At 39.6% G+C, this 12,485-nt stretch overlaps 1 protein-coding gene across 4 annotated transcripts in view; it reads left to right on the top strand.

The window, feature by feature from the left end:
* NUP153 (nucleoporin 153) overlaps positions 1–12,485 on the top strand; it is a 45,748-nt gene continuing 33,263 nt past the window's right edge. For all 4 annotated transcript variants that reach the window (XM_033154604.1, XM_033154605.1, XM_033154606.1 and 1 more), the window contains exons 1-2: positions 1–165; positions 11,598–11,811. In XM_033154604.1, the coding sequence (XP_033010495.1) occupies positions 16–165; positions 11,598–11,811 (364 nt within the window). In that variant the 5' untranslated portion in view covers positions 1–15. The remainder of the gene's footprint in view (positions 166–11,597; positions 11,812–12,485) is intronic.

Here is a 12,485-nt window from a genome sequence, read left to right on the forward strand (position 1 = left end):
GGGAGAGGTCCCAATATGGATTCGGGGGAAAGCGGCGGAGCTCCGGGAGGAGGAGGAGGTGGAAGCGGCGGCAGCGGCGGCTACGAAAGCTGCGGCGGGAAGATCCGGACGCGGCGATACCACCTGGCAGCGGCCTCCTCGAAGCCTTACCCGAGAAACAAGCAGGTGAGGGAGGCCGACCGGGGGAGCATGTGGTGTGCGAGACCGGCGGCTGTACGCATAATATATCTGTATGGAGGAGAGAGCGGAAGAAGCGGCACCGCCGGCCCCGGAATTGGCCGGTGAGGCTCCGGCTCTGGCTCTGCCCTCTCGGGCCCCCTGGGAGCCGCCGTTGTCGGCCTGAGAAATGGCCAGGCCATATTCTGGGTGGGTGAACTATCTGGTACCTCGAGGAGGAAGAGAAAGCATTTTCTGCCCCCCCTTTTCTTCTTCTGAGGGGGAGAGAAGGGGAAGTGTGTGGGGTCTATGGGGGGGGGAGGCGTTGATTTCCGAGGGCGATCCCAGCGATATGAATCATTCAAGTGCAGGGTGTGGGGGGGCATGTTTAGAGGGGCGGGATTCCCCTTATCCCATTTTGAGGCACGCGCTTGGGTTCTATGAGATTTCTCCCCTTCCTGGATTTCTGTTACGGCGGGAAGAAAAGGAAGGAAGGGGAGGGCAGGCAAAGGGGAAAACGTGCCTCCTGCGAATCAAGGCGCCGATTCGCTGTTGTGCGATGTTTCAGATAAGTGTTTTTAGCGGGATCCCTTGCTTTAAAGGTAACTCCGAAAAGGGGTAGGATTTTAACCGTTGCACAAATCTCACATCACCTTTCCAGGCTTTAGGCTGCAGCCTTAGCCCCTATTTACCTGGAAGTAAGCTTCATTGAATTCAGTAGGGGTTATTTCTGGGTAGAAATGGTGAGGATTGGAATATTGGGGTTATACTTAATGAGTCTACACAGTGTCCTCTGAGATTTCAAGACCTGTCTTTTGACTTAGTTGGTAGTACATTTTTTAAAGCAAATCTGGTTATGTTAGTGCTTTTATGAAAATGCATGCAAAATATGAATTGATTATTCAGGTGCTATTTGAATGCTAGGACAGGGACCAAATTGGCCTTTAATATATTTTAGAAAGAACTTAAGTGTTAGTAATTTATGAGTCACACATGAATTTGTTTTGTTAAACAATTTATAAATGACAACTTTTAAAAATTGCTGCTCACGCAGGCATGTAAGATTTGGAATATTGGGTATTCAGTGAAGTTTATTCAGAGCAGACCTACTGAAATTTAGAAACTTAATTTAGTCATGTCCATTAATGTCAGTGGGCCAGCTCCAAGTAGAATTAAAATGGGATAAAACTCATTGTGTTCTAAATTTTTATTTTGATAAATTTAAAATATGTGAAAAATGGTTGACTGGACTATTGTGGAAGGGGTTAAATTATATTGCAGATACACATTAATGATCCTGTGCATTTTGGCTGCAGTTCTAACCATGTCTACTGAGAAGTGGGGCTTACTCTCAGGTAAGCATGGTTTCTGTTGCAGCCATAATAATCAGATCTGTAACATGGATTTTTTTCCATGGTGGGACAAAGGTGAGATATTAATGAAACAAATAGGTGAAGCAGAATATGCTGGTTTCAATGTTATTTTTAGGTCAAAACCAAAGATAATATAGCTGTTGTGAGAAATGCCTGAAGTTGTAGGTAAATTGTGAAAGAATATAAAATTTGATCAAAAGCAATTCATGCTGTGTTCAGAAACACTGCTTTTGAAGCTACCGGTAACTAGAAATATAAATAAAATTGCACTGTGAAAAGCGGCTTCCTTTATTGTATTTGAAAAGCATCAAACATTTGCAATGGGAGGTCAGATTAGAATAGCTGTTGGGTTACAGCTACTAGTGTGAACAGAAAGTAGGACAAACACCTATACAGTACCTTTTAATTATTGTGTAGAAGAAGTGATTTCAGATAATTGAAGCTAGTTATGTAGGGGTGAGAAACCATGACTACCAAAATTCCATCTTCTAATTATTAAAGATCACTGTTGTCCTTTGCATGATCTCACCCTGGTATCTGTACTTTTGACATATTTAGTCGTTAGAATGTAATTGTTTACATATTTATAGCAAGGAGTTGTAGTGACTAAGTTCTACTCAGGAGTATGCCTATTTGAAATTAACCTACGCTAACCATGCCCATTAATTTCAGTGAGTCTGCTCTGGGTTTTACTAAAGTTGGATACAGTCCATACAGTTTACCACCATTACACTATTTGCATTAAATAGGTGAGCAGTTATGGGCATGATGTTTGTCATCTTCTCTTTGCCTGTACATAAAGCCTGACAGTGTTGCTATTTCTCCATACATCTTTTGTAATTGTTTCAGTTCTGTTTTATAATAATGTTCAGCATTGGAAATGAAGCTTTAAAAAAACACTTATATAGGGAATAGATTTCTTGAGATTCCTGCCTCTGTGGTGGTGAAGACCAATTCAGCAGTTCATTTGTCTTCAACACAGTTCTGTTCTGCCCTAATATTCATGCAACTGTCATCTAAAGCCAATTAGTTGGTTTTGGCCTTTGTTCATGGAATGTATAAATCTTGGAAGCCTAAATCCTCATAAACCTTGTTTTAAGATTAAATTTAGTATCTTTAATCCTGTTGGGAATTTTACAAATTATGTTTGTGAGAGGATTTTAATAGTGCTGTATTTCTGAACACAAAAAAGCAATACACAAAGATTTGTGTGTGTGTAAACCCTATTATTTTTCTGGATTTCCACTTTGTAAACCCTATGAAATGTAAGTGAATTGACAGCCACTAGGAATTTCCTTGCTTGCTTTTTTTCTGAACTTTTCTCTTGCAAATCTTTACAATATACAAGCAGATTCTACTGGTTTTAATGAAACATTTTGCTTTGCTTTAAGCACATTCTTGCATGTTTGCCAGCAAAAGTGGTCCAAAAATAATTATCCTACTAATGTAAGCTGCTTCTTTTTATGGAACCACCACCAAAGCATCATTTCAAGGTAACTTATAGAGGCCATATATTATTCAAGTTGAGAAACCACTTGGAGTAAGTTCTTTCTGATCCGTAGTGGATTGAGATATCTTTGCACCTTGAGCGCAGTCTCATTCAATACCTTGATTTTGGGATTCTTTTGGCGCAGGTATCAGCCTGACAAATTTAAAGCATGTAATAATAACAATTTATTATTTATACCCTGCCCATCTGACTGGGTTTCCCCAGCCACTCTGGGCAACTCCCAACAGAAAATTAAAAACACGATAAAACATCAAACATTAAAAAGTTCCCTAAACAGGGCTGCCTTCGGATGTGGGTTGGATCCAGATTAACAGCAATCCAACACCCAAACAAAATTATGCTGAGCTGTTAGGAGGGTTGGATTGCGTGAAGGTGTTCTGCTCAGCTCTATTCTGTCAGGTCTGACCTTCCTCTTTTGCCTGCTGAATGTGCAGATTAGGAAGGGGAGCAATAGGTGTTCAATATAAGTACACTGAATTTGGATCCCATTGAAATATATGGGGCAAGTTAATCTTGACTAACTTGTCCCTTATATTTCAGTGAGATTCAGGTTCAGCAAATTTAGTTTGGTTCTAACCGTGTATTTATAACATTGTTGCTGTTTGTAGCTGATTATATATTAAAATTATCAGCTGGATATTACGGCTGAGTGATGTCTGATTTTTAACATGATATATTGCCAGATAAGCATTGCAATATACTGATATATCACAATCTCTGAAATAAGGATGGAACTATGTAGAGGCGAATGGGGTAATGTCCTGGCAACTGCTACTACTTAGGGGTCTAAAACCAATACATTTTTTACTTACCTTTATTGTTACGACTGTTATTTTAAAGTACAGAGCAACAGCGGCTGCAGGAATCATGAGAAAAGCGATGACTGGCTACACTCATGATCCCTTCCAACTCTACAATTCTATGATTCTTTATCCACATCACGATTTTTTTTACATACCACACGTGCACATCGCAATTCACAATTTATCACCATTTTGTATACAGTTGTGTCTTGGTTGTCTCAGACGTTTTGGCTGCCAAACGCCGCAAACCCAGAAGTGATGGTTCCGGTTTGCAAAGGTTCTTTTGGAACCTGAACATCTGACAGGGCTTCCGCAGCTTCTGATTGCAGCCAAGCTGTGATTTGGTTTCTGAACGTTTTGGAAGTCAGAAGCCCCATTAGATATGGGTATTTGACAGAAATCTGCTAATTGGACGCTCCTGTGGGCAGAAGGCATTTTTCAGCAGTTCTTCCCCATCAGCTGCCTGGGTACCTCCTTGATGGGGGACACCTAGAACAATGTAAGTGGTGGCATGGCAGACTGCAGTGAGAAGTAGGGGTGTTGTCACAAAAAATCCGTCCTGTGGGAGCATGCACTGAATTGTGCATTCCCATTCAGAAACGGAAGAAGCTCTTCCGTTCAACTGAATACATTATTTTATATTGCCTTACATAAGAAAGGAAATCCCTTATAATTCGTATATGGCCTGTTCTGTATATGCAATTTCATATACAGTCGTACTTTGGCTCTTGAATGACTTACAAGACAAACGTTTTGGGTCCCGAACGCTGCAAACTTGGGAGTGATTGTTCCGTTTTGCAAATATTATTTGGAACCTGAACATCCGTCGCTGCTTCTGATTGGCTGCAGGAGCTTCCTGCAGCCAATTGGAAGCTCTGTCTTGGTTTCCTAACAGTTTTGGAAGTCGAATGGACTTCCGCAACGGATTCTGTTCAACTTCCAAGGTACCACTGTATAATGCCTAAGTAGATTTAAAGTATTAAATTGGTAGCTATCATTCCTCCATAAAAATTAGCAAATCTCTTAGGTTCTTTCTGTTATTGAGTATAACCCTACCCCACTCTAAAAAGCATCTTTCAAATATAATGAACCTTCCAAAGTTTTATTAGCACCATATCCCTGGATGCAGAGACACATGGTGGATCTTGCACCAGTTTTTCCAGCCTGTTTCATTCGGCCATAGTGCACAATCCACCAGTTCTTTCCTGGAGGCCTTGTTGCTAAGATTAGTGAGAGCAAATTGAGATTAAATTGAGAAAGTATATCAAAAATAGTTTCTTTTTCTTCTTTTGGTCTCTTAAGAGAGAAGGGTACAGAGAGACCTGTTATGGTACAGAAGGAGCTATGGAAATTGGAGAAGAAGAAAGTGCAGGCAGTCATACCTGAGGGATGTGGAAAAGGGGATAGCGGAGAGATGGCAGTGTGGAGACCTATGGAGTGTAGGAAAAATGATTAGCAGAGGAATGGGCATATAGAAGGACATATGGAATGGGAAAACAAAAGAAGATGAAAGAGGTTCAAAGAAGAGATTGCTATGTGGTGAAGGTACAAAAAGGGGTAGCATGAAGGTGTAAAGAGGTCTGTAAAGAGTAGAGAATGAATACTGGTAATAAGCAACAAAAATGGAGCTGCAGAGATACCTTCGCGTAGGGAAAGAGAAAAGGATGGGTATCTGAGATGTGTACAGAGAAGCAGCAAACATCCATTGGTCTACAGTAGAGGAAGAGAAGGTAACTAGGGTCACCATTCGCTCTGCTGAAGGGATGAGGCCTGCTTTCCATCTCCCCACTGTAGCTGCCTGCAAGAATACTGTAGCTGTTACCAGGTTGCAGCTGAGGGAGAGGATGATTTAAAGTTGCTTGTGTATTTGTTTTTTAAGATGTTTCTTGACACCATGCATACAAACATGTCTGAAGTGTATGCCTAAGCAGAGTGGAGAAGCCTAGGAAGTACTTAGTGTTATTCATATAAAACTTTAACTTCTGATATGGCAAAGGTGTGCCTAAAGTTGTTCTAAGAAAGCTACAAAAAAGTGCAAAAAATTATTCTGGTTGTGTTTAAGCTTTGATTTAAGGGTGTATGCTTGAATGGATTTAGGTTTAATCCTAATCATTTTTGTGAGCAAATCCCCTTGAATTATTTGAATTTGAGCAAACATGTTTAGGCCAAATTGTCAGAGTAGCATTCTTTTGGAAACATTTTATTTGCTCTTTCTGCTATGCTCTCGATTTCTGAAAGTTGTGTCAGTGCTTTATGTTAAACTCTGAATCATTTCAAAGACGTTGGATTAATTCTGAAAAACTTTGAATATGCCACCATGATTACGCATTTTAAAGGTAGTATGTCATAAGGGCCACATTTGTTGTTGTTCAGTCGTGTCTGACTCTTCGTGACCCCATGGAGCAGAGCACGCCAGGCACGCCTATCCTTCACTGCCTCCCGCAGTTTGGCCAAACTCATGTTAGTAGCATTACCACAGCATAATTTGTTCAGGCCTCTGTGGACTCTGCTTCATTTGATTTCAAAAGAAGTTTGAATGGTGATAGTCATGTGTTAGATACCCCAATCAGGAGTAGGGGCTATTTTGGATGGCTACTGCTTATAGAAATGGTGGGGAACCTCTCTCTATGTCAAAGGCTGCACCCACTCATGGAAAATATATCTGTAGTGCACACCAATAATTGACATAGCCAGAACTGGTGGTGAACAGGGCTGATACCAAAAAGGGCCAGGGCCAGAATTAACAGTAGGCCACCCATTTTCTTTCTACCACCCCTCTCTCTGGCACTGCCTGTCTCTCTCTCACACCTCTTCCCCCATCCCCATTCATGTAAATAGTACCTTTTTTGTTAGCTTGATTGCTGGAAGGAAGGACGGCTGTGGGCCAGATCCCCAGGTGCCAAAAGTCATATGAACATTCATGAAGAACTGTAATAGTTCCTACATTTTGCAACTCCCTTCCATTGCATATCAGAGAGGTGCCTTTTCTATTGCCTATTTGGCATTTGCTAAAGATGTTCCTCTTTCAACAAACCTCCTAAAATCTGTATCCAGGTTGGTATCTGTTTTAGATTGGAACTGATCTTTTGTATTTGCTGTCATTTTAAACTTTTTCATATTTCTAATACTTTTTAAAAAACAAGAACTGTGCAGTTGTTTTAAGTTTTTATATATGTAGTGTTTTATATATTTTGTTGTAAATTGCTTCGGGATGCCTCAAAGGAAGTGACTCATAAATGAAATAATAGAAACAGGACTATTGTTTATTTACTAGAAAATAAATGCTACCCTATTTAACAACACTTAAGAGCATTCTTAAATATAATCATTTTAGTAATGCACAAATAATTGAGAGTTTGAAAATAATAGTTTTGATTCAAAAAATATTTTGTACAGGGCTAGTATGATGCTGTGTTTAAAATGTTTTTATGTTATGCTTTCATGGTAGGGGAATCCTCCTGCAGGTCACTTTGGTGTCAAAATATGTGGTGAGATGACAATATGTGTTAATACTGCTGATGCTGTCAGTGATCTAGATAAAACTTACCCCCCCCCCCCCCCGAGAAGGATTCAGACTTTGAATCCCAGAGTTGTAGCAATTGGTAGTTCTGTTGGGAGTAGATCCATTGAAATTAATGGTCCTGACCAACTGAATTCTATTAATTTCAGTGGGTCTACTCTGAGTCTGGTGGAGTTTGATACAACACCTAAACATGGCAGTTACCATGTAAATGTAATCTTACTGATATTATAAAAAATGTGTACTAAATTAAAATGTGTGCCACACTCATGCATTATTTATTTATCTATGGTTTGCTTCGCATGATACATCCCAAACTAAATAACAATAAAAATATCAACAATAAAAACATGTAACAACAACTTCAGATCCAATTTGGATGTGGAACATTTTAATAATGTTCTATTATACTTAGTAATAAGCTCTTTTCTGAAACAGATTACCTTGCATTCTATATATTTGAGTATTTATCTTTTGGAAGTATCTGCGGTGTGTTAGTTTCCCTGAAAAAAAACAAGAATGGAAGTTTTTGTCTGGATCTTGCAAATATTTCTGCACCAAAATAGCATGCTGTCATATCAGTTTTTCTACAGTGGTTGCTGTACAGTGGTAGGCCTGTAAATTGTAGGTGTATGAGGAGTCTACTGATAACTCTTAGTGACCATAACAAATTACACATCCCAGGACCCTTTGGGGAAAACCATGATTCTTAAAGTGTTTTAAATGTATGGTATGGAACTGATCATTGATGAAAGAATAGTTGGCCCCTATTGTGCAATGTTACCCTAAAATGAGCACCCTCCTCCTGTTTTGGGCAGTGATTATTAGCTATCTTTAACCCTAGTTTCTGTTAACTGAGTCCCCCTTATTCTGTACTCATCATAGATAGTATATAGGCATTTCTGCTATCATTTAAAAAAAAATAAAACTCACAATTGATAACCCCTGAATTAGATACTGATGCATGGGGAGTGATCCTGCTTAGCACTGGGCTTTCCTGTGCACCCAAGCCCAGCACGAAGCAATACCACCACTCTCCCTTCACATTGCCTGATGTGAAGGGAGAGTGATCCTACTTCAATGTTAACTCCTCACTTTGTGCAGTGCTTCATAGGCTCCCAACAACCAGTTGGTTGTCTGGTTCTTTGGGAGCTGCACAAAGCAGAGATTGAACCCTTTCAGTCAAGTCCCAACCACAATGCCCTCAAGGGCCAAATGAGGAAGCCTGGTAGGCCAAGATTGGCATGTGAGCCAGGCATTCCCCACCTCTGCTATACGCAACAAAGGGAGGTTGTTCTCACAAAGTACCATCTCAATAGGATAACAATTATTATAGTTACGTGTCACAACAAAATAAAAAATAAAAAAATTCCTTCCAGTAGCACCTTAGAGACCAACTAAGTTTGTTCTTGGTATGAGCATGGACTACATTTTTGAAAAGTCTGTCCCCTAAGAATGTGTCTAAAGATAAAGTGGATCTGAACTAAAGCATTCTCAATTTGACTGTCTGATGATGGTGGTTTTAAACCCTTGCTTGCCTTGAAGAGGAGTCACCATTCTTTACTACTCAGTAATGAGATGCCTTGAGGCTTAGAACACTACTGCTTGCTTTCCTCTCTGTGTTCATGAGCTTGAATACATGTTAGTTGTCCCTTTCTGAAGTTTAAATGAATTTATTACTCACAAACACATTAACAGCAGGTTGTTCTGAAATTAATTTTGTAATCCATGACTAGCCTGGAAGTGTAGTAAAAGTTGCCTCATATAAGAGGTAAAAACAGAGATTGTAATTTTAGAAGTGTCTGTAATAGGTTAGCCCTGATAAAAAGCATATAGTAGCTTTAGTTGTCTTAATTTTTAAGCTTTTAAAATTTGTAACACTCTGACTATATGTAGTTTAGATGGTCAAAAATTGTTATTGTTGCACATAATTTTATCTGTAATTTGTGTCAACCTCAAATTTGTCTTTAAACATAGGTGTTTTAATTTGCTGTTTTCCACACTTTGCTAACCAACTGGCGACTAAACTTGGCACTCTCAACATAAAGGGTCAAGTAACTGAAAAGCTGTATTCCATTTAGGCCTAATGCATTTAAGTATGGAAAATAGAATTAGGATTTACCATAAAGCTAGCCCAGTCAAATGGCCACAACCTGGAGTACTTGATTGAGGTTCAGACTCATAACAGTAAAAAAAAAAAAAAGTATTATAAAGAATACACTGTTCTCCAGTGATACTGATCAGGCTTAATGCCTCTGACAAAGCCAAGTGGCAGAAATGTGGAGAACCTGAACAACTGTGACCTACATTGGAATTGCAAAGTTGCCAATGAACTATGAGCAGAAGTCAAGACAGTGAATAAACTTTACTCACAGACTTATTTGTGAGTTACCGTTTGGTCTTTTAATGCTTTGGCAAATTATAAATTACAAATTTTAATAGATTCCTGTTCAGCCTGAAGGCTCCCAGAAGGGCTTACATGATTTAAAAACAAACAAACCCCAATATACCACAACTACTAAAAGTTAGTAGAACAGAAACATCATAAAAATTGAGTCACACTGACACACATGTCTTAATTCTGTCAGTTGGATTGTGTACATGTGCTCTACAGGGAGCTGTTTTTTAAAACTCTCCAGAAACTTCTGCTTTTCCAGAATGCACTAACTAAAAGTGACCAGAGCCAGTTTTTGGAGGAATGCATGTGATATCCCCCTTGCCTTTTGCAACAATTCACTGACTTCAGGCCCATTTCAAAGTGTTGACTAGCTTTTAAAGTCCTGGACAGTTAATACCGTATTTTCCGACGTATAAGACGACTGGGCATATAAGACGACCCCCAACATTTCCAGTTAAAATATAGAGTTTGAGTTATACTCGACCGCAGATTCTCCACCCGGCGTATAAGATGACCGCCGACTTTTGAGAAGATTTTCTTGGATTAAAAAGTAGTCTTATATGCCAGAATATACAGTACTTAAAGAACTGTATCCTCTCATATGAGCCTGCCCACTCATTGTTTGAAGTTGTAAGTGTTAGCATCCACACTTTACTATTACATCTCTGTGATATTTTGTATGTAATGATTCAGATATGCCATAACACATGTGTTCTGATAATTTGAAATTCTTACTCCTAGATGGTGCCAGTGTCTGTTCTGGAGCCTATCCATTTGTGGGGGTGTCAGTTTGTGTGCAACAATATACTTCAGGTTTCAAGACTGTTGTGTTATATAATTACTCTTTCACTGAAGGTAGAACAGAAATTGTTTGAAATTACCTTGTTTCCTTTGGTTCAGTGGTTTTTAATCCTTGGATTATTGCTGAATGTATGCTACTCTTAATATCCCAACTATTTACATTGGATTGCAGGGGGCGGGAGTAAATTTTAAGTAAAATTTCAGTGCTTCAAAAGTGCATGTTAAAGGTAATTGAGTTCATTTCAGGAAACAGAAACTAAAAGTCAAATGTGTGGATATTTTCTCAAAGTGAAAGAGACGACTCCTTCATAGGTTGAACAATCTTGCAGTTCTGAATACTTTTGGGGAGTGAAATCTTGCTTTTGTTTTCCCTGTATGTCTTGACATCACTTAGGAGCTGAGTTCTCTTGTTCACTTCAAAAGGATTCATTAGCAGGGCTCTACAAATTGTGCCTGGCCTTGGGACCAACCAAAAATGTGTAGTTTCCAGGGCCTTGCTCCTCCCCTAAGGTGTAGAAATATAATTTCTGACCTCACGCCATGCCTTTGAGGCTGAACTTTTATTTTGGCACTGTGTTACTGATGCGCTCAAAGCACCTTGGAGGCAGGGCGTCAAAACGAACAAATCAAACAAATCAAAAAGGGGTTGTCCCTTTCATTGCACTGTGTTTTGAACACTCTGGGAAAGATGCCTGTTGCCTGTTCTACAGCCAAGCTTGGGTGGAAGCTGGGGATTGGTCATGTGCATCATAGAGTAGTAGAACTGAGGTGACCGCTACACACTGGGGATGTTTCTGTGCTAGATGACTACACTGAGGAAGCATGGGTTAAAGTGTAAATTGTAGAATGCAAGCACCTGTTTGGAACATGAATATAATTGGAACAGAGATTATAACAGATTTGCTATTTCAGGCAGCTTCATAGCATTGTAAACAACTACCAACAGCCTGTGGGTAGGTTCTAGTAGTAACTTTGTCAACTGGGCCTTTGTTATTCTAGATATAATTTAAAAACATTCTTTCTTTCTTAAAAACAGGGAATTGTAAATATTGTTAAGGAATCTGTGAAGAGTATTGTTCCAGCTTGGCTTCAGAGATATTTCAGACAAAGCGAAGAGGCATCCCCAAGTGAACAAAGGAACTTAGAGGAGAATGTAAACTATCATCCTGCATTTGAAGATGATGATGCTGACAATACCCTTGAGATTGATGGACGAATTACTCCCGAGCCAACAAGAATTACTTTAGATGGTAGGCTAAAGATCTTCTCCAACATCACAGCTAGCTTCTAACAATTTGTACTAGAGATCTTCTTACAAATATCAAAACATTTTAATGGTTTTCTTAACTGCAAACTGAGGGATGCTGTTTTATATATGTCAAATATTCTATTAAAAGAGAGTAATTACAGACCCCTTGATGTTCTGGTGCAAGGGTAGGGAACCTCAACCTACTGGCCAACCTTAGCTCGCCAGGGGTTCAAATTTTCTTCCAAAAGGCCATTTTTAAAACCAAGCCCATCTCCTAATCTGATGGGCAGATGAAGTCAACAGATGAGCAGGAGATGGGTTTTAGTTTTGCAAGTTCCTGTTCCCTGTGAGGAACAACGCATGCATGCGTGGTCGATCTTTGCAGAAAGCAGGATATAATTCCCTGTTCCCATCAGCTGATGAGCAGGTATTTCAGTCCTGCCAGGTTAAATCCATCCTCCACAGGCCATCTTTGACAGGTGGTTGAGACCTGATGTCAATATAAGAACAGAAACAATGACATTCCCAAGGGTATAAGGAAAGTTTTCTTGTACGCAACCGCGGCCGTGAGGGTGCTTATTGCGACATATTGGAAAAAGGACAAACTCCCTACTAGAGCTGAATGGTTACTCAGATTGACAGAATATGCGGAATTAGCCTCTCTTTCGGAAAGAA

This window comes from Lacerta agilis, chromosome 7, assembly GCF_009819535.1.
Source record: "Lacerta agilis isolate rLacAgi1 chromosome 7, rLacAgi1.pri, whole genome shotgun sequence".
Lineage (NCBI taxonomy): Eukaryota > Metazoa > Chordata > Lepidosauria > Squamata > Lacertidae > Lacerta > Lacerta agilis.